At 45.8% G+C, this 24,986-nt stretch overlaps 1 protein-coding gene across 5 annotated transcripts in view; it reads right to left on the bottom strand.

The window, feature by feature from the left end:
- LRRCC1 (leucine rich repeat and coiled-coil centrosomal protein 1) overlaps positions 1-22,984 on the bottom strand; it is a 111,236-nt gene extending 88,252 nt beyond the window's left edge. For 2 of the 5 annotated variants that reach the window (XM_077270750.1, XM_077270749.1), the window contains exons 1-5: positions 22,840-22,984; positions 19,500-19,576; positions 16,402-16,607; positions 12,583-12,648; positions 1,997-2,164 (exon numbers count right to left, since the gene is read on the bottom strand). In XM_077270750.1, the coding sequence (XP_077126865.1) occupies positions 1,997-2,164; positions 12,583-12,648; positions 16,402-16,607; positions 19,500-19,558 (499 nt within the window). In that variant the 5' untranslated portion in view covers positions 19,559-19,576; positions 22,840-22,984. Of the gene's footprint in view, positions 1-1,996; positions 2,165-12,582; positions 12,649-16,401; positions 16,608-19,499; positions 19,577-22,586 lie in introns of all 5 variants that reach the window. The other 3 variants (XM_077270752.1, XM_077270753.1, XM_077270751.1) reach the window with 3 other exon arrangements.
- Between the last annotated feature and the right edge of the window lie 2,002 nt (positions 22,985-24,986).

Here is a 24,986-nt window from a genome sequence, read left to right as displayed (position 1 = left end):
TCCTCAGGATAGGACATCAATATCAGATAGGTGGGTGTTTGACACTCAGCACTCCGATGAGCTGTCATTAGCCTTGGTAGCAGTCAGATGTAAACATTAATGGGGTTATCCAGGACCATTTTAATTTTTGCTTATGGGCCTAAGAACCTACCTGTTCTGCCCGGAGCGTATGTCTACCAGCTAAGTGCGGTCACATATCGCTTCTGTGGCTTCCAATATAGTCACATTGGCAGAGCGGCTGCTTCTCTTTCACTCTGCTCTGTTGACTAGGTGACACTGCTAATGTCATGCTGATTGATATCTGGCTCCCTGACTGTGGGGAATTGGCTGTCAATCAGCATGACATCGGCAGTGATGCCTCATTGAAAGAGCAGCCTGGAAGTGGTAGAGCTGTTCTGTTGAAAAAATGTCAAATGAAGCAGCAGAATTGCTGACATAAGAGGTCTGTGAATGCTCCGAGGTCATGCATGTCTGCATGTCAGTTCTTAACACCATAAGGAAAAAAAAAAAGTGTAAGGATAACCCCTTTTAACAAAGTCGAACATCATACCTGCCTTCAATGTGCTGCGGCAGCTGCTAGGCACTGTACATCAATTCCTGTTAATAAAATAAGAGGTAATCTGCAGTACCCGGCAGCGCCTGCTACACACTGAGCAGAGCTTTTCTGTTTGGTTCCATTCAATGTGAACATCCAGAAGATGGGAGTCTTTACTCATCACATGGTGCAGAAATATTCATTCAATCCATGTGAAAATCAAAAAGCATATACAATGAAGCATATGGAATGACATAGCAGAATATTAGTGCCCATTTTATACAATCCACCGTTACCTTGTTCATGGCAGGATCCTGTAATGTATGAACAAAAGGTTCTCCATAAATGGGATAGAAAGTACAGGAATCAAATATCAATAGCAAGAAATACACAGGTATAAGTTGATAAGAATATATCGTACTATTCTGCTAGCCTCAAAAAATAATCTAAAAAAACTACTTAATGGGACGAATCATTAGCGCACTGCTTATGCTTGAGAAGGTACAACAGAATGCCACCAATGGTCACAAAAATGGCCCAATAGAAGAAGAAAAAGAAGACGGAAAGCAGGAAAACAGGCCACCATTCACTTGGGCACAACAAAGTTACCCATAGGCTAAGATCAAACAAGTGGGGAAAAAAAAAGTAATTTTCAACCAAGAAAAAAAAAAAAAAAAAAAAGTTTTCATCTGTGTGCCATTCGTTTTAAGGGTATGTTCACACGCTGCGGTTTTTGCTGCGGATCCGCAGCGGATTTGGCACTGCGGATCCGCAGCTTTTTTCCATGTAGGTTACAGTACAATGTAACCCAATGGAAAACAAAACCCGCTGTGCCGACGATCCTTTTTTCCCCAGGCAAATCCGCAGCGGTTTTGCCTGCAGAAAAAAGAAGTACCTGTCAATTCTTTCTGCGGATTCTGCTGCGGGTTTCCAGCAGCCCCAATAGGAAACTGCAGTTGGAAACCCGCAGTGGAATCCGCAGAAGAAAAAGGATCAAAAACCGCAGCGAAAAATCAGTGCGGATTTTAGCTGCGGTTTTTCAAAACAGGACCTGAAAAAAAATGGACGGAAAAAAGGATCGTGTGAACGTAGCCTTATACAACATCAATGAATAAAATTTACAAGAACAAATACAGTTTCCAAAGTTACTAATAGGAATGTGTCTAATTGGAGGTTGTACATTTCTGCATGGGATCCAATTTTTTTTTAGCACGCCCAGACTTGAACGGCTGAGTTTCATTATAGAAGAAAATAGATAAATACGGTCATTTTTTATTTTTTTAATGTCAATATTTGATCTGCAGTGGCCAACAGCCACAATTTGTAAACTCTCATAGCTTTTGCTGGTGCTGTAAAAAGCATCTTACATGTATACAAAATGCTGCATGTGAACATACCCTTAATGAGCTGTTGTGCATTGTGCACACTGTCAGCAGGGAATGCTTATCATCACTACTGTACCTTCTGCAGCACACACTGGGTTGCCTTTGCCATCCTGCTCCAACGTCAGGTGAACTAAAGAGTGTAGTCCCATCATGGCGTGCAATACCTGCTCTATGCTGCTGATGCAATTACTGTGGAGATACAAGTGGCTAAGTCTGTGGCTTCGTCCATGAAGGGCAAATAATCCTGGAAAAAAATGAGAGTAGGATAACACATAAAACAAGAACTTTCTATACAGATAAGGCCACTTTCACACATCAGTTTTTTGCCATCAGGCACAATCCGGAGAATTTGGAAAAAAAAGGATCTGTTGCAAATTGTGAAAAACTGCTGCGACGTATCCATTTTTTCGCTCGAGAGAGAGACAGAGACACCGCAGAATGGAAAATGCATACTTTGTTTAAAGAAAAAGAATCTGTCTGGATTCCATCATTGACGGATCCGGCTCCATAGGCTTCCGTTATAGCAAACAACGGATCTATCGCTGTCCGTTTATTCGACGGACACAAAAAACGTTCCTATGACCATTTTCTCCAGCCATCGGAAAACAATTTTTTGACGGATCTGGCGAAAAACGGATGAAACCTGAGGCCATCCGTCGCTAATACAACTCTATGATAAAAAAAACCAACAACTTTTGCCAGATCCGTTTTTTTTCAAAATTTGCCAGATTGTGCCTGACGGCAAAAAACTGATGTGTGAGAGCAGCCTAAGGCTACTTTCACACTAGCGTCGGGAAAGACCCGTCGCTGTGCGTCGGGCCGACGTTCCCGACGCTAGCGTGGTCTCCGCCGCACAACGGGGGCAGCGGATGTATTTTTCCAACGCATCCGCTGCCCCATTGTGAGGTGCGGGGAAGTGCGGGGAGGTGGGGGCGGAGTTCCGGCCGCGCATGCGCGGTCGGAAAAAGCGGACCGTCGTGAGCAAAAAACGTTACATGTAACGTTTTTTTCTCCCGACGGTCCGCTACCACACGCCCAAGCGTCGCAAAACGGACGCGACGTTTGGCAATGCGTCGCAAATGCGTCGCTAATGTTAGTCTATGACGAAAAAACGTATCCAGCAAGAACTTTTGCTGGATGCGTATTTTCGGCAAAACGACGCATTTGCGACGTATTGCAGTTAACGCTAGTGTGAAAGTAGCCTAACCCGAGAATATACTACTGCAGTGTGAGAAGAACTACTCCTACAGTCAGGGATGGAAATTAAAAGGGTTGGCCACTACTTTACATGCCCTTTTCATATGCCTTAAAGGGAACCTGTCACCCCCAAAATCGAAGGTGAGCTAAGCCCACCGGCATCAGGGGCTTATCTACAGCATTCTGTAATGCTGTAGATAAGCCCCCGATGTATCCTAAAAGATGAGAAAAAGGGGTTAGATTATACTCACCCAGGGGCGTTCCCGCTGTGGTCCGGTACGATGGGTGTCGTGGTTCGGGGCCTCCCATCTTCTTACGATGACGTCCTCTTCTTGTCTTCATGCTGCGGCTCCGGCACAGGCGTACTTTATCTGCCCTGTTGAGGGCAGAGCAAAGTACTGCAGTGCGCAGGCGCCGGGAAAGGTCAGAGAGGCCCAGCACCTGCACACTGCAGTACTTTGCTCTGCCCTCAACAGGACAAATAAAGTACGCCAGAGCCGGAGCCGCAGCGTGAAGACAAGAAGAGGACGTCATCGTAAGAAGATGGGAGGCCCCGGACCGCGACGCCCGTCGGACCAGAACCGTACCGGGACCGCCCCTGGGTGAGTATAATCTAACCTCTTTTTCTCATCTTTCAGGTTACATCGGGGGCTTATCTACAGCATTACAGAATGCTGTAGATAAGCCCCTGATGCCGGTGGCCTTGGCTCACCTTCGATTTTGGGGGTGACAGGTTCCCTTTAACTGCCATAGCTAATCTCTTTACTAAAACTTTGTTTTGTCAGATCCTTCTGTGATGGGAGCTGCTCCCCTGGTCATTCAATCTCTGGCCGAGAATCTGCTGATTCCTGTGATGTCTCCTCAGATTGTCCCTCACTTCCGGGCTCTGGAAACTGACAGGTGGGCGGGGCTTGCCACGCGGGTGAGTGGGCTACACTCAGCAGAGCTCACTCTCACTGAAACTAAGTATGCAGCAGAATGTATATATATGTAGACACACTGCGTAAGGAATCTACACCCTGTTGTATTACCATTATAATGTGAATACATTCAGATAGCTCTCTATCCATCTATTGATCCATCCCATCATCCATATCACTGGGGAGGGGGAAATAGGGGATAATCCTTATTGTCAGGGCTGGTGCAATGATGCTTTGTGCATTACTTCTGTTCACTGCAGCGTCCTGTACAGGAGATGGGGCTGATGCTGTGTGTGACTCTAGGGAGGAGTGGGAAGGGTTAGAGCGTAGTTACAGGACTGTGCTCACTGCTGGCTCGCAACCCAGAACAAGGAATGATGGGAAATGTAGTAAGTAGAGAGCCGAGGATTCTGAAGAGGTAGTGATCTCTATGACAAACGAGCTGGTGCCAGGGCACAGGAAGCAAAGCAATAAGACATAAACAAATTAAACGTGGCAGAAAAGTTATACGGGGATATTTAGGGGCACTGTACTTAACCGAGTCAGGGTAGTGGACAACCACTGACGGGCAGATATCGCCTTATTTCAATCTTTAATGGCCATCTGCTTATTGCTGGAAGTCATGCGTCTCCAATGCAAAATGAGAAGGAAGCTTGGATTATATATGAAAAAGATAGTGTGTTGCTTTGCAAGTTCATAACAGATGCTACAAAAGCATAATTACATTTTCCTTTTTGCTTGTCATGATAGATGTATCTGTGCATTACTCCAACTTAAATCTCAAAAGTGGCATTTTGTTGGGATACGTCATCACAATCAGATCAGCAGAGGCCCGACTACCGCCAATCAGCTGAATAAAGCACACAGGAAGTGACAGTACCACAGTGTGCAGTGGCAGTTACTGGTAGTGTAAGTTCTCTCCCATTCATTTATAAATCATCTACTATATAATTGTCTAAGGGTCACTTCTGTCTTTCTGTCACGGATATTCATTGGTCGCGGCCTCGGTCTGTCATGGAAATCCAAGTCGCTGATTGGTCGTGGCAAAACACCCACGACCAATCAGCGATGCGCACAGTCCGGAAGAAAATGGCCGCTCCTTACTCCCCGCTCTCGGTGCCCGCATACTCCGGTCACCGCTCACACAGGGTTAATTCCGGCGGTAACGGACCGCGTTATGCCGCGGGTAAAGCACTCTGTAATCGCTGCTATTAACCCTGTGTGTCCCCAATTTTTTACTATTGATGCTGCCTATGCGGCATCAATAGTAAAAAATTTTAATGTTAAAAATAATAAAAAACAAAAAACCTGCTATACTCACCCTCGGTAGTCCGCCGAGCCGCTCACGCCGGCCGCCATCTTCTGTTCCCGGTGATGCATTGCGAAATTACCCAGAAGACTTATATGTCTGGTGAGACCGCTAAGTCATCTGGGTAATTTCGCAATGCATCCTGGGAACGGAAGATGGCGGCTGGCGCGAGCGGCTCGGCGGAGCTTCGGTGGATCCCAAGCGTCGGTAACCGCTTTCTGGATCCAGGCGCCAACGGAAGGTGAGTATTAACTGTTTTTTATTTTAATTCTTTTTTTTTTTTTAACAGGGATATCAAGCCCACATTGCAATATACATGGGCTGCGCAATATACAACGTGGGCTGCGCAATATACAACGTGGGCTGCGCAATGTACTACGTGGGCTGCGCAATGTACTGCGTGGGCTGCGCAATGTACTGCGTGGGCTGCGCAATGTACTGCGCAATGTACTGCGCGGGCTGCGCAATGTACTGCGCGGGCTGCTCAATGTACTGCGCGGGCTGCGCAATGTACTGCGCGGGCTGCGCAATGTACTGCGCAATGTACTGCGCGGGCTGCGCAATGTACTGCGTGGGCTGCGCAATGTACTGCGTGGGCTGCGCTATACACTACGCATACATATTCTAGAATACCTGATGCGTTAGAATCGGGCCACCATCTAGTTAACCCCTTCATGACCCAGCCTATTTTGACCTTAATGACCTGGCCGTTTTTTGCAATTCTGACCAGTGTCCCTTTATGAGGTAATAACTCCGGAACGCTTCAACGGATCCTAGCGGTTCTGAGATTGTTTTTTCATGACATATTGGGCTTCATGTTAGTGGTAAATTTAGGTCGATAATTTCTGCGTTTATTTGTGAAAAAAACCCGAAATTTGGCGAAAATTTTGAAAATTTCGCAATTTTCACATTTTGAATTTTTATTCTGTTAAACCAGAGAGTTATGTGACACAAAATAGTTAATAAATAACATTTCCTACATGTCTACTTTACATCAGCACAATTTTGGAAACAAAATTTTTTTTTGCTAGGAAGTTATAAGGGTTAAAATTTGACCAGCGATTTCTCATTTTTACAACAAAATTTACAAAACCATTTTTTTTAGGGACCACCTCACATTTGAAGTCAGTTTGAGGGTTCTATATGGCTGAAAATACCCAAAAGTGACACCATTCTAAAAACTGCACCCCTCAAGGTGCTCAAAACCACATTCAAGAAGTTTATTAACCCTTCAGGTGTTTCACAGCAGCAGAAGCAACATGGAAGGAAAAAGTGAACATTTAACTTTTTAGTCACAAAAATGATCTTTTAGCAACAATTTTTTATTTTCCCAAGGGTAAAAGGAGAAACTGGACCACAAAAGTTGTTGTCCAATTTGTCCTGAGTACGCTGATACCTCATATGTGGGGGTAAACCACTGTTTGGGGGCACGGCACGGCTCGGAAGCGAAGGAGCGCCATTTGACTTTTTGAATGAAAAATTGGCTCCAATCTTTAGCGGACACCATGTCGCGTTTGGAGAGCCCCCGTGTGCCTAAACATTGGAGCTCTCCCACAAGTAACCCCATTTTGGAAACTAGACGCCCCAAGGAACTTATCTAGATGCATAGTGAGCACTTTAATCCCCCAGGTGCTTCACAAATTGATCCGTAAAAATGAAAAAGTACTTTTTTTTTTTTTCACAAAAAATTTCTTTTAGCCTCAATTTTTTCATTTTCACATGGGCAACATGTTGGGCAATTTCTCCTGAGTACACCGATACCTCATATGTGGGGGTAAACCACTGTTTGGGTGCACGGCAAGGCTCGGAAGGGAAGGAGCGCCATTTGACTTTTTGAATGAAAAATTAGCTCCAATCGTTAGCGGACACCATGTCGCATTTGGAGAGACCCTGTGTGCCTAAACATTGAAGCTCCCCCACATGTGACCCCATTTTGGAAACTAGACCCCCCAAGGAACTTATCTAGATGCATAATGAGCACTTTAAATCCCCAGCTGCTTCACAGAAGTTTATAACGCAGAGCCGTGAAAATAAAAAATAATTTTTCTTTCCTCAAAAATGATTTTTTAGCCCGGAATTTTTTATTTTCCCAAGGGTAACAGGAGAAATTGGAACCTAAATGTTCTTTTCCAGTTTCTCCTGAGTACGCTGATACCTCATATGTGGGGGTAAACCACTGTTTGGGCGCACGGCAGGGCTCGGAAGGGAAGGCACGCCATTTGGCTTTTTGAATGGAAAATTAGCTCCAATCATTAGCGGACACCATGTCGCGTTTGGAGAGCACCTGTGTGCCTAAACATTGGAGCTCCCCTACAAGTGACCCCATTTTGGAAACTAGACCCCCCAAGGAACTTATCTAGATGTGTGGTGAGCACGTTCAACCCCCAAGTGCTTCACAGAAGTTTACAACGCAGAGCCGTGAAAATAAAAAATCATTTTTCTTTCCTCAAAAAAGATGTTTTAGCAAGCAATTTTTTATTTTCCCAAGGGTTACAGGAGAAATTGGACCCCAAAAGTTGTTGTCCAGTTTCTCCTGAGTACGCTGGTACCCCATATGTGGGGGTAAACCACTGTTTGGGCACACGTCGGGGCTCGGAAGGGAGAGAGCACCATTTGACTTTTTCAACGCAAGATTGGCTGGAATCAATAGTGGCGCCATGTCGCGTTTGGAGACCCCCTGATGTGCCTAAACAGTGGAAACCCCTCAATTCTAACTCCAACACTAACCCCAACACACTCCTAACCCTAATCCCAACCCTAACCCCAACACACCCCTAACCCTAGTCTTAACCCTAATTCCAACCCTAACTCTAATTCCAACCCTAACCCTAAGGCTATGTGCCCACGTTGCGGATTTGTGTGCGGATTTTTCCCGCACTGTTTTTGAAAAATCTGCAGGTAAAACGCACTGCGCTTTACCTGCTGATTTACCGCGGATTTCCAGTGTTTTTTTGTGTGGATTTCACCTGCGGATTCCTATTATGGAGCAGGTGTAAAACGCTGCGAAATCCGCACAAAGAATTGACATGCTGCGGAAAGTACAACGCAGTGTTTCTGCGCTGTATTTTCCGCACCATGGGCACAGCGGATTTGGTTTTCCATAGGTTTACGTGGTACTGTAAACGTTATGGAAAACTGCTACGAATCCGCAGCGACCAATCCGCTGCTGATCCGCAGCCAAATCTGCACCATGTGCACATAGCCTAATTCTAACCCTAATTCCAACCCTAACCCTAATTTTAACCCTAACCCTAAGTGCAACCCTATCCCTAAGTGCAACCGTAAGTGCAACCCTAAGTGCAGCCCTATCCCTAAGTGCAGCCCTATCCCTAAGTGCAGCCCTATCCCTAAGTGCAGCCCTATCCCTAAGTGCAGCCCTATCCCTAAGTGCAGCCCTATCCCTAAGTGCAGCCCTATCCCTAAGTGCAGCCCTATCCCTAAGTGCAGCCCTATCCCTAAGTGCAGCCCTATCCCTAAGTGCAGCCCTATCCCTAAGTGCAGCCCTATCCCTAAGTGCAGCCCTATCCCTAAGTGCAGCCCTATCCCTAAGTGCAGCCCTATCCCTAAGTGCAGCCCTATCCCTAAGTGCAGCCCTATCCCTAAGTGCAGCCCTATCCCTAAGTGCAGCCCTATCCCTAAGTGCAGCCCTATCCCTAAGTGCAGCCCTATCCCTAAGTGCAGCCCTATCCCTAAGTGCAGCCCTATCCCTAAGTGCAGCCCTATCCCTAAGTGCAGCCCTATCCCTAAGTGCAGCCCTATCCCTAAGTGCAGCCCTATCCCTAAGTGCAGCCCTATCCCTAAGTGCAGCCCTATCCCTAAGTGCAACCCTATCCCTAAGTGCAACCCTAAGTGCAACCCTAAGTGCAACCCTATCCCTAAGTGCAACCCTATCCCTAAGTGCAACCCTAAGTGCAACCCTAAGTGCAACCCTAAGTGCAACCCTAAGTGCAACCCTATCCCTAAGTGCAACCCTATCCCTAAGTGCAACCCTATCCCTAAGTGCAACCCTATCTTTAAGTGCAACCCTATCCCTAAGTGCAACCCTAAGTGCAACTGTAAGTGCATCCCTAAGTGCAACACTATCCCTAAGTGCAACCCTAAGTGCAACCCTAAGTGCATCCCTAAGTGCAACCCTAAGTGCAACCCTAAGTGCAACCCTAAGTGCAACCCTACCCCTACCCCTAACCCTACCCCTAATCCTAACAGAAAAACAAAAATAAATTTATTTTCAGTATTTTATTATTGGCCCTACCGATGGGGGTAATAAAGGGGGGGTTTACTTACTATTTTTTTAATTTTCATCGCTGTGATAGAACCTATCGCAGCGATCAAAATGTGCAAAGAACGAATCTGCCGGCCGGCAGATTCGGCCGGCGCACTGCGCATGCGCCCGCCATTTTCCAAGATGGCGGCACCCATGCGAGAAGACCGAGGACACCGGGAGGGACACCGGGACTAGGTAAGTATGGGGGGGTGCGATCGGACAGCGGGGGGGCAGAGGGGAGGGCGGGGGAGGGTCGGATGGGAGAGGAAGGCGCTTAGGACAGGACGGAGGGGTACGGAACACTGACGGCGGCTGCAGATCGCCGCCGTCAGTCGGTGGGGTGGGCAGATCGGGGTCTCCAGCCATGGCAGATGCTATTGCAGCATCGGCCATGGCTGGATTGCAATATTTCACCATTTTCATAGGTGAAATATTGCAAATTGCTCTGATTGGCTGTTGCACTTTTAACAGCCAATCAGAGCGATCGTAGCCACGTGGGGGCAAAGCCACCCCCCCTGGGCTAAAGTACCACCCCCTGTCCCTGCAGATCGGGTGAAATTGGAGTTAACCCTTTCACCCGATCTGCAGGGACGCGATCCCTCCATGACGCATACGGTGCGTCACAGGTCGGATTGGCACCGACTTTCATGATGCAGCGTATGCGTCAAAGGTCGGGAAGGGGTTAATTATAAAGTCCTAAAAAAACCTTTAGGCCTCCTTCACACATCAGTGTCTCCAGTATGTGTGCTCAAACAGACCACATGTTCACGCAGATGATGTGTCCGTATGCAAAACATGTAGACATGTCCATTTTTTCTGGCAACACAATCCGCAATATGTCCCACATATGTGCACACTGATGACACACGGATGACATCTGTGTGTGGACACGTGCAAGGCTACTGAGGAAAAGCAGTACAGTTAGTGCTGTTCCCAGGCGCCGGGTGCCAACTACAACTTTCATCATCCTCACTTGGTCTCCCTGCGAGAACCAGGCGACGCTGATGATCGTTGTAGTCAGCGCATTAAATAAAAAAAATTGGCCTGGGGTCCCCCTTATTTTTATTAACCAGCTGTGGGAAAGCAGACCGCTGGCAGTTGGTGTTATTATTCTGGGAAGGAGCCAATATCCATGGATCTTCCTAGACGATTATTATCAGTTCACAGCTGTCTGAGTAGCCTTTACTGGTTATTAAAAAGGGGGCCCCCGCAAAAAAAAAAAGACGTAGGGCCCCACTATTTTTAACAACCAGAAAAGGCTAACCTGACAGCTGCAGACTGATATTAATAGGCTGGGAAGGAGCCATTGATATTGGCCCCTCCCAGACCAATAACACCAGCCCTCAGATGCCCATCCTACGATAATCCCCTCTACATCCAGATGCAGTGCTGAGCGGTTACATCAGTAATGTGACCTCAACATGGCGGCTGGAACACGTTGGCAGTAGCGTGAGAGAGCGGCTGCAGTGACGAGGAGTGACGTGATTAAGGTTACCGCAGGTCACAGGCGTCGTCTCTCACAGTAACCTCTGTGTGAGCAGGTCTATGAACAGCGGCGTAACCGCCCGCAGCGTGAGAAAGTAAGAAACCCTTATTATTATAGCCGGTGTATAAAAATCTGTCCAGGACATGTGTATCAGACGCATCATGTATGTATCAGAGATGATTTAATAGTCAAAGACTGCAAGCAGAAGTCTTAAAACCGGTGTGTAATATTTGTCAGTACGGGTCTGCAATGAATTTATCACTTAAAAGGAGTTTTCCCATCTCCAAGATCCTGTCCCAATATGTAGTAGATGTAATAATAATATTAGCAAATCCCTCCAATTACAAATGTAGTATAGTTTTTTTTATTCATTATGTCTCTTTCCTCATGTGCAGGCATTGCACGACCTTAGGTATCCATGGTTACGACCACTAGCAACTAGTCACTTTATCAGTGGCCGTAACCATAGATACCGAAGGTCCTGCAATGCCTGCACATGAAGGATGAGATTATACTACATCTCTAGTTGTAGGTATTTGCTAATATTATTATACCCACTACATATTGGGACAGGATCTTGGAAATGGGAACACCCCTTTAAGGCCTCATTTGGACATCCGTGGAACACGTTACAAGTATGGACCTTGATGCACAGAATGACCGAGGGTCTCATGACCTGAACAGGACCGCCTCATAGGCATATACGAGGTGTAAAATTCATGTCGGCAGACCCGCAGCCAGTCCGTAATACACATTTGCCATGTTGTAGGCACTAATCCTCCAATAGAGTATATGATTCAGTTAGTATCACCTTAAAGGGAATCTGTCAGCAGTTTTTTGTTATGTAATCTGAAGACTGCATGCTGTATGGGTTAAAACACGTGGAGAACTTCATAACTGCAGGTTTACTAGTCATATAATGATAATCTCCTATTGCTGAAACAGCGATTTTTTATCAAAACTACACTAAGCAGCCCAGGAAGTGACACATTGCTGGAATCAGGGTCCCTGCCCCTACTCTCATATCAGGTGGCAAAAACATGATGACAGATTCCCTTTAAAGAGGATCTGTCGGGGGAGAACATCTGCCCTTGACCCCACAGAAGAATGGTTACGATGATAGGAGCCTTCGTGACAGATTCTAATGGAAATGCAGGTCTCTAGGAGCGGTCCTGTCTGTGCCAAGAGCTGCATCACATTAATGAATATGAATATATGCATCCACTTTCCGATTCAGGAGGCCAATAAACTGAAATGTTAATATGTTAAACTATTTGAAAACCAATCTGCGGTTCTTCATTGTGTACAGAGTGATATTATCATAAAGATGTTACTGTCACAATCCATTACACTAACGGGGAAGATGAAGCCCTCGGACGCATTACCAGGTCTCGCTAGAAATGTCTGCTCATTAATAAAACCTCTTCACTGGTAATGCAACAGCTAACCGCGGGAATGAGGGGCCGGGGGTTACACATCCACTTACCACTCAGGTCATGTATACGATTGTAGGAGAAGTTCACTTTCCTCAGATGTAATAAGTTCTGCAGCCCTGAAAACGAACAAAAGAAAGTCCAGCTCACCACAATCGACATTCCTGGAAACTCGGAGCACGGAACCGCTGTGTCAGGGCGTGAACAAACAGGAAAAGGAAGGAGATCCAGCTCAACGATATAGTGAAAAAAATCCGTAGCTTTATTCACTTCAAATCATATAGGATGAAGGACGTAACATCAGCAAGCAATAAGAATAAAAACAAGATCCAAGATCAACGCGTTTCTGGTGACAAAGCACCCTTAGTCATGATCATGACTAAGGGTGCTTTGTCACCAGAAACGCGTTGATCTTGGATCTTGTTTTTATTCTTATTGCTTGCTGATGTTACGTCCTTCATCCTATATGATTTGAAGTGAATAAAGCTACGGATTTTTTTCACTATATCGTTGAGCTGGATCTCCTTCCTAGCCCTGAAAACACATTGTGGGAGTCACGTTCAATAATATAATATATATAGAATGCAGATGTCATCTAACGAATGCGATGTGCTTACAGCCCGTGTTACTGGCTTCACAGAGAAATTCTGCAAGCTTCGGAGCAGAAATCTCCAAGCATTCATTACAGTTATCATCTGCAGTAGCGCTAATGCTTTGCATTCTGGGATTTGTCACTTTTACAGATGTTAGACACTCATCTGATGTAGGAAATGGTATTTGCGCTTATAAGTTGTAGGGCCTCAGCTAAGGTGTTAAGCCCCCATACACATTAGGCTAATGTCGGATGTCCACTTTCTGACTGCTGATTGAATTGTTCTCCTGCAGATAATTCTCAGGCCAACCCGTCAGTCGGTGATTTTCTCAGAGAACACAGGAGCGCTCGGCCAAATGACTGCTCCTGTGTATGCAAGAGTCGGCTGAATCAGACAATGCATCGTTCAGCCATCAACCATCTAATGTGTATGGCCAGCTTATTGGGTGTAGGAGTTTGTATGTGAAAGAAGCAGTAGATGCAATTATTGGTGGGAGTCCCATCTGTGGAACCCATCCACCAAACCTGACAAAGAAGGGATCACAGAACTAATTAAATTGAATCTGTCACCACATTTGACCCATCTAGACTATTAACATGGGCATACAGGTTATAGACTGCTGAGGAGAGTGATACCTGTGTGCCTCATATCAGATGCCTGGTTGTTGAGAAATCATCTTTTATCACTTCACATAAATGATTTCTTCCAGGCTCGGGGGAGGAAGCTGCCTGGAGATAACTCTGCCTCCAGAGATTATTACATGAAGGAGAGTTACCAGTGTGAGAGAAGTAACCAACACAGAGCAGGAAAAATTAACTTTGTCTCCTTACACACATATTTGCTGTAGGTCTCACAGCTCTGCTGTAATGTAACAATATTACAATCCTGTCTGCCTGTGAGATAGGATCTGAGAGGAACCTGTACATGTGTCAGGTATAATCACACACAGCTCTGCAGTGAGGTCAGGAGAGCAGAGAGCAGCCATCACACTGGTAACTCTCCTTCATGTAATAATCTCTGGGGGCAGAGTTATCTCCAGGCAGCATCCTTCACAGAGTCTGGAAGAGGTAATTTACATAGAGTGATAAAAGATGATTTATCCACAAGGCATCGGATATGAGGCACACAGGTATCACTCTCCTCAGCATTCTATAACCTGTATGCCCATATTAATTGTTTACATAGGTCAAATATGGAGACAGATTCCCTGTAAGTGCTGCATACCCATTTCCGTGAACCAATTCATGCTGCAGTTCCCTGCATTGCCAGTGCCACAGAAGGGGGTACAACGCTACAGTATTTTTGTGGCCCTTTCTTTCTCAAGACTGGTGGAAAGCTCCCAAAGATTAGACCCCCCCATCAATCATAATGTACTGGAATCCGTATGATCAGAGCACATCTTTCATTTTTAACTTCTGCCTTGTTCCTCCTTTGTAGAAAAGGGCAGATGTTGGGTCAGCAAATACAGGAATGGCTGTGGTCTTCACAAAGCTTCCCAGAAATGGCAGATTATAATTTATTCTACATAAAATATCATAGAAATCTATAAACATTCCTCTGTTATTCCTTATCACCACGATATCAGGCTGCTAGAACTGGTTGGGGAGAGTCATTGACATGACATAATATCCAGTGGTCAATGTATTCGCATATTTTCAATCTGATCATTAGAAACAGTGTAGACTGATTAAAGAGGTGGTCCTCTACTTTTTCACTGATGACCTATCCTCGACTGCGGAGCTACTCCATCTTCTCATAGTGGCCGCGGCAGGGTACTGCACATCTGCCTCCTATTGATTTGAACTGCCGACACCGAGAACAGCTGATCAGCGGGCGTGTCGGACCCCGACCAGATCAGACTTTGGTAACCTAGAGAGGTCATCAATGAAAAAGTAGTGGAGAACTTCTTTAATGTAAGACTTGTGGCTTTTTTCAACCATAATCTGAATCTAAAATACGGTTGTTTCATAGGCATACAGATAACAGATAGCGCTGTACTTACCAAGTGCCGGCTCTCCACCGCTGCCTCCGGTCAATCGAATGTAGATGGCACCAGACCGCTAAGACCCAGTCACCACATCAACGAACACAGGAGACAGCGGTGGGTAATTACAGCTATTGTTATGCACAGAATGCCAATGTATTGAAATAAAAGTAAAAAACAACTCTTTTGTACAAATTTCCATTGCTTAAAGAGAACCTGTTGGCACAATTTTGCATGTTTAAGTAAAGGCATGGCCATAACGGCGCTGTTCTACAGATTCAATAGATCTGGTCAGTGAAGAAATCCGCATCCGGGTTGACCTTTAATCTGCATTTGAAGTTTGGGTGTAATAACCTTTTGGAGCATAGGGGCAGGACTGTGGGTAGGGTTTTCGGTTCTGCCCTGGTCCCTACGCCTACCTCTTGTCGCTGTATCTGTTTCATTTTCTAAAGTTCACGCTGTTGCAGTCCTAAACGGTGGCGGCGCTTGCACAGATTCATCTCCCGATAGTCTTCAATAAAATGGCGCCGATGCGAAAATTGAGATCTTGGCTCATCATGGATCTATATCTGAGCAACCACCGGCGCCACTTTATACCCAAACTTCAAATACAGATTAAAGAACAACCCGGGTGCGGAGTTCTTCACTAAGGCTACTTTCACATTTGTGGTTAAGTCCACAGCGTATCATCCGCAACCGCATGCAAAAACGCATGCAAACGTCTGTTAACGCAGCGTTTTTTATCCGCATCAGCTTACGCATGATGGTAAAAAAACGCAGCGTTTGCATGCGTTTTTACATGTGTTTGCGTTTTATGCGCATGCGTTTGATATTTCCAGGAGGGTGTGTCTTTAATGGGCATGCGCAGTCCGAAGTACGCAAGTGAATCAAACGCATGCGTACGCAAAGACATGTGTAAGCATGCATTCCCATAGATAGTAATGCATTTTTTTTGCCGCATTCCTTGCGCTAACAACCGCATACGTTTCTAGGTGGCAAATTGACGCCTCTAAAATTACTACATGTTGCGTTTACTGCGCTAAACCGCAGACGACGAAATGACGCGGCAAAACGCAACCGATCACAGACGCATGCGTCCCTAACGTTAAATATAGGAAAACACAATGCATGCGGATATTTGTGGAAGAAACGCTGCAGACACAACCGCAAATGTGAAACCGGCCTAAGCGTATCTACTGAATCTGTATAACAGCGCCACTATGGCTATGCCTTTATGTTCACATGCAAAATCGCGCTTTTTGACTAACAATATGGTAAAGAAGACTTTAACTAACCTTCTATTGCTGTTAGTCTGTTACAGGACAGATTCAGGCTTTGTAGACTTATCAGGGAGTCCAGGCCTTCAATTCTGGAGATAAGATTGGATGACAAGTCCAGATGCTGTAAACCATGGAGATAGGAGAGGCCTTCAATCCTGCAGATCTGGTTGCAGTGAAGATTAAGTGACAAGAGGTGGGGATTCAAGGTAAGGTCCAGCAAACTAAGGGAATAATAAAGGAAGACTAGTAACCAATCAGATCTAGCAAATGTCAAAACTGGACAAGTAACACGCGGCACAGGTCAGAGCTAAAGAGGATTTGTCATCTGACCCCTGTGCGCTGTGTAGCACCACACCTGTAGTGATGGGACTAGCCCTTTAAATAAGAACTCCATGATTTAGAGGGATAAAATGTTGGCCAAGACAACATCGATGATACTTGATAAGCAGAAATGAAAAGTACTAATCTTTTAATCTTAGGTTGCTTGGCTGCATAATGCACCATCTTATCCTGCATGGCTGTCAGACGACTCTGCACCCATTCACCTTAAAGAGGTTGTCGTAAAGCGAATCTGCCAGCAGGATTGTGCTAAGTAAACTACAGACACTGCCATGTTGCCACTGATTAAAATGATACTTGGGGTGAAGAAATCCGTCTTGTGGTTCTTGTGTAATCAGTATTAGAAGTTTTCTGTTAATGATATGCCCGTGATCCGGGGCCAGACTGTACGCAGAGTCTTATCTTCCTGCTCTAGGCCAGAGAAACCAAGGAAAGACCTGTCCACAGGCTGCCCCGAAGCACAAACATGTTCCTCATCAGAGAGACTGAGACCGACTGTTTGGGCTTCGGGACGGCCTGCGGGCAGGTCTTTCCTTGGTTTCTCTGGCCTAGAGCAAGAAGATAAGACTCTGCGTACAGTCTGGCCCTGGAGCACGGGAATATCATTAACAGAAAACTTCTAACACTGATTACAGGAGAGGGACCCAACTTTGAAGGACTCCCTGACATGGTAGTTCAGCTCACATATATTGGTAAATCTATGCGCTAAGTACCTTCTTCTTTACTGTAATTTTCATAGCCTTTTTTCAGATGAATACTTCATATATACATTATATGGTGTTTTTTTCCTTTATTACCCATTTTCTGTGGCAGTAATGCCGTTTCAGTGCCCTAGAGCAGTGTTCGCCAACTCCGGCCCTCAAGAGCCACCAACAGGTCATGTTTTCAGGATTTCCTTAGTATTACACAGGATGAGTAATTCAAGAAAAGCACATCCACCCACTAACTGGGTGTTTTCCTGAACTTGGTCCACACCCCAAATCAAGTTTCTGAGGCTGGGATAAAAGGTTTGATACTATATATAAGTGTAATTGAATTTTATACTAGTAGGATTTGTACTGTGTTTTTATGATACCTGAAGAAGGATATATACTGTATCCGAAACGCGTTGTATCTCTTCTATTTTAAGTTATGAAATAAAAAAATATGAAATATCATCTTTGAATGTGAGTCCTGGGAAGCGCTGCCATTCATGGGCTGGATGTGCTTTTCTTGAATTACTCATCCTGTGTGAGCCTTACTCTGGCTCTTTCACTTGGATCCACCCGAGGCAAGCTGCAAGCCCTGTATATTGAAAAGTATCTCAGAGGGAATTCTGAGGATACATAATTTAAAGCCATTTCAGTCTTTTATCAGGTGAGTGCATAAAATTGTGCACCCTTTAAAGACTATAATATTGTGTTTACGCACTTAGGGCGCCGCGATTTGTCTGTTCTTCTTTCCCAAACAGGGTTTTTTTGTATATTAGTATTACACAGGTGATGGGATTCTTGGTCGTCCAGCTGATGCTATTATCACCTGTGTAATACTAAGGAAATCCTGAAAACATGACCTGTTGGTGGCTCTTGAGGGCAGGAGTTGGGGAACACTGCTCTAGAGTAATCATTCTTGATAATTGATGGTGCAACCTTAGGGTTTTTCAATCGATTACACAAGAACCACAAGATGGATTTCATCACCCCAGGTATCATTTTAATCAGTATAACAGCAGCAACATGGCAATATGTGAAGGTTACTTAGCAAAATCCTGCTGACAAATTCAATTTAAGTTCATAAAAGAAAATTGCATTGCTTGTAAAACCAAGCAACTTTGCAATTTAACCTTTCTTATAAACCCTCACCATTCTCAAGAACGAAGAGGTTTTTTTTTTAATTTTCTAGTGTACATCTTGTGGCCCAGGTTCCCGGCCACCCTGCAGTCTCAGAGTGGCTCGTTAACTAGGCAAGCAGTGTGATGCACGTTGCTCTGAAGCTGGCCGGATCACTGGACCAGAACCAGAGTCAGTTCCATATGCCTTCTTCCATGCTGCAGAGGCAGTCTCTGCTTGCAGCCCAGGAGAGCACTCAGTACAGACCAGCAGTGCCACAGTGATGCTGGTCTGAGCTGTCAATCTTCAGAATTACACCGCGCCCAGCCATGCAAGATTCATCGAGACACAACCATGGAGAGTGAGCAAGGAGCTCCATTAATCACAATGTAAGGGATAATCAGACCTTCTGCAGATTATTTCTGTGGGATGCCTGAGTACATAGGGGTCTGGATCACCATCATATGCGTGGCTATTCAGCTACTTGTATAAAGATAGGTGGTCTTAAAGTGAGGACTTTTAGGGCCTGTTCACAACTCAATTTTTTTATTCCATTTTTCGTGAACGACACACACAAAAAAAAGATGGACGGAAAATAAGCAAAAACTTTCATACAGGGTTATATAGCAATTATGATGTGGATTTTCCCCCCAAAAAAATACAGCAGCCTCATCGGGTCAAAAAGATCTATTTAATAATGTCTGCAGTTTGTATTGTGAAATCATAGGACAGATCCTCCTTAATTGCTAAAAGACGTTGTCCGGGCATACGATAATAATTGCAGTATTTAGCAGCAGCCGTGCAAAGTGCTGTTCAGCTCCTTTCAATGCTTACATCTAGATCCACTCAGTAACAGGTGATTGGGTGTCACACTGCCCCAATCTGATGTTGATGAACTACTGCAAAATGTGTCATCAACATTACGTGCTCAAACAACTCCTTTACTTTGCAGATTTGGGCTCTTACCTCGTGATCTGTTTATCCATCAAGCTCAGTTCCTTGCCATCTTGATCCCAGGCCGCCATCTTTATTATGGCCGGATCCTAAACACAATGCATTTCCTTAGCAAACATTTAGACATGCAAGACCACCACCAAACCAAACCAGTCACATGGCGATAGTGGGGCAGTCAGTACACATTTTAGGGTGGTAGTGGGGATGTCTAAACTCACTATAGGGCGGTAGTGGGGGCAGTCAGAACTCATTACAGGGAGGTAGTGGGGGCAGTCAGAACTCATAGGGTAGAGTAGGGCAGTGAGAACTCATTATGGGGCGGTAGTGGGTGCAGTCAGAACTCACTATAGGGCGGAAGTGGGGCAGTGAGAACTCATTATGGGGCGGTAGTGGGTGCAGTCAGAACTCACTATAGGGCGGAAGTGGGGCAGTCAGAACTCATTACAGGGAGGTAGTGGGGACAGTCAGAACTCATAGGGTAGAGAAGGGCAGTGAGAACTCATTATGGGGCAGTAGGGGGGCAGTCAGAACTCACTATAGGGCGGTAATGGGGCAGTCAGAACTCACTATAGGGCGGTAGTGGGGCAGTCAGAACTCACTATAGGGCGATAGTGAGGCAGTCAGTACACATTTTAGGGTGGTAGTGGGGACGTCTGAACTCACTATAGGGCGGTAGTGGGGCAGTCAGAACTCATTACAGGGAGGTAGTGGGGGCAGTCAAACTCATAGGGTAGAGTAGGGCAGTGAGAACTCATTATGGGACGGTAATGGGGGCAGTTTGGACTCATCATAGGGTGGTAGTGGGAGCAGTCAGAACTCATTATAGGGCGGTATTGGGGCAGTCAGAACTAATTATGGGGTGGTATTGGGGCAGTCAGAACTAACTATGGGGTGGTAGTTGGGCAGTCAGAACTAACTATGGGGCAGTAGCGGTGGCAGTCAGAATTCATCATAGGGCAGTAGTGGGGGCAGTCAGGACTCATAGGGCGGTAGTGGGGCAGTCAGAATTCATTACAGGGCGAAAGTGAGGACTCATTATAGAGCGGTAGTTGGGGCAGTCAGAACTCATTACAGGGCGGCAATGGGGCATTCAGAATTCATTACAGGCGGCAGTGGGGCAGTCAGAATTCATTACAGGGCGGCAGTCAGAACTCATAGGGCAGTAGTGACAGCAGTCAAAACTCATTTTAGAGCAGTAGTGGGGGCATTCAGAACTCATTATAGCGTGGTAGAAAGGACTCATCATAGGGTGGTAGTGGGGGCGGTCAGAACTCATTATATGGCGGTAGTGGGGGCAGTCAGAACTCATTATATGGCGGTAGTGGGGCTTTCTGAACTCGTTATAGGACCGTCCATCTCCATGGACTGAGCATTGGTAGTTCCTTGTTGTCTATCCCTCCTGAGAACAGACTGCTGACTAGCAATGGACAACTAACTGCATGCATCTCTAGAGAAAGTAGAAACTAGGATTTCTACAAGATGGACTCGCTCACACGACCATATAAATCGAACGAGTGCAATCTGATAAGAAAAATATTGCACTCGGACCAATGTTATAATGAAGCGGTGCTGATCAGCATATTTTTTCTCACCTGCATTTGGCATGAGAAAAAAAATGTCATCTGGCTGCCATTTCACTCTAAAATCAGATGGGTGTGAGAACATTTTTTTTTTTTTTTTTTTTTACATATAAATTGTAATTCCATAACATAGGAAACTGAATGATTAATAACTGCTGAGTAAAAAAAAAAAAACAATCGTATACGGACAACACACGGATGACAAGTGATGAAAAAAAAAAATAAAAATCACCCCACTTTTCTGGATGAAAATAGGACTTATTATTTATATGCTCATGTGACCCCAGCCAAAAGGTAACTTATCAGTTCCTTGAGGATAGGTGATCCGATAGCTGGGACCCCCACCCATAAACAGAGTGGGGAGGCAGTACACATACTCGACCACTGTTCCATTCATTCCATATAGTGCTGCTGGAAAAAGCTGAGCGCAGCCCCATAGACAGTGAATGGAGCAGCGGTCGAGCATTAATACGGCCGCTCCATTCTATGAGGATAAAAGTGCCCCGTTCAGCCAATCAGAGCGGGGGCCTGAGATCAGCTCCCCCCATCAATCAGCCCCCTTCACCTACCCTGTGGATTGGTGACGATTTGTTATCATCAGAGCAATCTTTTAAAGGGATGGTCCGAAATCCAAATTCATTTTCATCCTTAATCGCTATCTACGGTAATTAGTGTCATAATCTAAACTATTTCCTAATATGCTTGAATTAAAAATCCCCCTATTCTTCCCTAGCTGCACTATCTGACTTTTAATTTTTTTTTCACTTCCTTTTTGATGATGGTTTGAGAATCCCCGTGCAAGCTGTGATATTCAAACAAAATGTCGTCAGGGGGCAGAGGCTGCGGCCACTGATGAAGCCCCTGTTCCCTCCCTGAAACAATATGTCATCAGTGATTGTTTCAGGGGCTGGACTAGTCCCTGCGAAATGTGCACAATGACAGTGCGCTCTTTGTTGTCAGCTCAGATCAGCAGTAACGAGCTGGCGCACAGAGACCAGCACCTCCCCAACAAGTGCCGTCACTGGTTTCTGCACATCAGGTATTCTGACAAGGTGCACTGACAGTGAGCTCTGTTGCCGACTCGTTATTGCTGTTCTGAGCTAGAAACAAAGAGCGCACTGTCATTGTGCGCAGTGAACATTGCGTACGGACTACTCCAACACTTGAAAGGAAGGTCACTCATGTTGCTACATTTCAGGGGCTGGGGATGCAGCAGTGACTGCAGCTTCTGCCCCTTGATGACGCTTCATTTGAGTATCCCAGCATGCACTGGGGGTTCTTAAAGAAAGCATCTGCAAAAAGGAAGTGAACAAATAAATAGAAAAGCAGTTAGTGCAGTTAGGGAAGGTGGGGACTTTTTAATTCAAGTATATTAGAAAATAGTTCACATTATCACAAATAGGGATTTAGGAGGAACATTACTTTGGATTTCGGACCACCCCTTTAAAGCATTTGACGGCTCAAGCTCTAAAGAAAATAAAACGTTTGGACCGGACCAAGTCCTTGCCCCCTCCCTTACCCTCGGGTTATGTCACTGTGGCAGGCGGCTGTCAGTAAGGGCGACCCCTCATCCATGGGGGGCCCAGGGGTCGCCGGATCACAGATGACTGCTGCTGTGACACACAGGGCAATTCCCTAGCACTCCCCTGCGCCGCACTATGCGCACGTCACCGAGGCACCACAAACCCCCAGCAGAACTTGTGGTGACAGGAAACGTCTGCAGTGTGAATGATGTACTGCTGTCGGTGACAGACGCAGAATACCGCACTCACCCGGGTCTGCACAGGACGCAGCTCCCGCTCAATGAAGGCGGCACGTTACACAAACCGGAAGCTGTTGGCGGCATGGCAACCATACGCTTCCACTACGTAGCTCCTCCCACCTTCAGCCTTACAACCAATCAGTGAACCGCGCCGCAGAAGCGGAAGGACGCAACTGTTTGTTTATAAATTGAGCTCTGTGACAGTGAGGCGGCAGGCGCGAAGGGGACCCTGGGCGGTGCTGATTGGCTGGGGCTTACCACGTGGGAGAGGCAGCATAAGGGACTGATGAAGATTAGAAGAGGGCACTGAAAGCTTGAGCTTCACTTCCTTTTTTGATGCAGCAAAGCGTTTCTGTGCCGTAGTTTGCGAGGTTTTGTTTTGCTGGATGAATTGCATTTCTACTAGCACCTTTTGGGGTACATGTGACGTGACTCATTGAATAACTTTATTTTTTTTGGGAGGGGGACAAACAAAAAACATCAATTCTGTAATGTTTTGTTAATCTAATTATTTTTCATTCCCGTTTTTCAGTGTTCATAATAAATATAGTGTTCCTGTCATCTGGCGGATCGGACAATAAACACTTTATTATGGTCTACCACTTTTTTCACAGTCCAAGGAAAAAAAACGTTTTCAAAAGCCAAATCCCAGGAGCAATAATGTTCAAACCCGTCCATGTAGTTGGGAGTCAGATTGTGTGTTGTGGGACAAGTCAAAGCTTTAAACACCTCCGCAAACACCACCCCAAACACGGCTCAAAATACAGCTCCAAACACAGCCCCAAACGCCATTCCAAACACTGCCCCAAACACCACCCCAAACACCGCCCCAAACACCGCCCCAAACACGGCTCAAAATACAGCTCCAAACACTGCCCCAAACGCCATTCCAAACACGGCTTCAAACACTGCCACAAACATCGCCTCAAACACCGCCCCAAACACGGCTCCAAACACCGCCCCAAACATCGCCCCAAACACGGCTCAAAATACAGCTCCAAACACTGCCCCAAACGCCATTCCAAACACTGCCCCAAACACGGCTCAAAATACAGCTCCAAACACTGCCCCAAACGCCATTCCAAACACGGCTTCAAACACTGCCCCAAACATTGCCTCAAACACGGATCCAAACACCGCCCCAAACACCACCCCAAACATCGCCCCAAACACAGTTCCAAATTCCACCCCAAACACGGCTCCAAACACCGCCCCAAACATCGCCCCAAACACCGCCCCAAACATCGCCCCAAACACGGCTCAAAATACAGCTCCAAACACTGCCCCAAACGCCATTCCAAACACGGGTCAAAATACAGCTCCAAACACTGCCCCAAACGCCATTACAAACACGGCTTCAAACACTGCCACAAACATCGCCTCAAACACCGCCCCAAACACGGATCCAAACACCGCCCCAAACATCGCCCCAAACAGTTCCAAATTCCACCCCAAACACGGCTCCAACACCGCCCCAAACACTGTCCCAAACACGGTTCCAAACTCCACTGCAAACTCCGCCCCAAACGCGGCTCCAAACATCACCTCAAACATCGCCCCAAACACCGCCCAAACACTGCCCCAAACATGGCTCCAAACATCACCTCAAACACGGCTCCAAACATCGCCCCAAACATCGCCCAAAACAAAAACATTTTTCCAAGGCATTACAGACACCATAGAGCACTTTGAAGGCAGTCATCAAGAAGTGTCTTAAATTTGGCATAAAAGTGACATTACTTAGAGATGGACATACCTCAAAAATTGATGAAAAGTCAAACAGATGACAATTAGTCTGATAGGCTGGTGAGACGTCTATAGCAAAAATAACAGAACTGCAGGAATTACTGGCAAGTACTGGTTGTGTTCTCCATGTGACAACAATCTACTGTATTCTTCATATGTCTGGCCTGTGGGGTAGGATGCCAAAACGGAAGCATATTGTGACATTGAAATCACACGATGAGCAGTTCTGTGCCTCTTCTGGTAATGCAGGTCTGCTGGGTCTTCTCAGGCTGATAGCAGGAGATCCTTCTGTCCAAGGCCGTTTTGGAGGTCTTGGACAGAAGGAGCTCCTGCTATCAGCCTGAGAAGACCCAGCAGACCTGCATTACCAGAAGAGGCACAGAACAACTCATCGTGTGATTTCAGTGTCCC

This window comes from Ranitomeya variabilis, chromosome 6 (genome assembly GCF_051348905.1).
Source record: "Ranitomeya variabilis isolate aRanVar5 chromosome 6, aRanVar5.hap1, whole genome shotgun sequence".
In the NCBI taxonomy this organism is placed as follows: domain Eukaryota; kingdom Metazoa; phylum Chordata; class Amphibia; order Anura; family Dendrobatidae; genus Ranitomeya; species Ranitomeya variabilis.
Note: the sequence above shows the minus strand (reverse complement) of the source record. Positions and strands in the feature narration are given on the sequence as shown.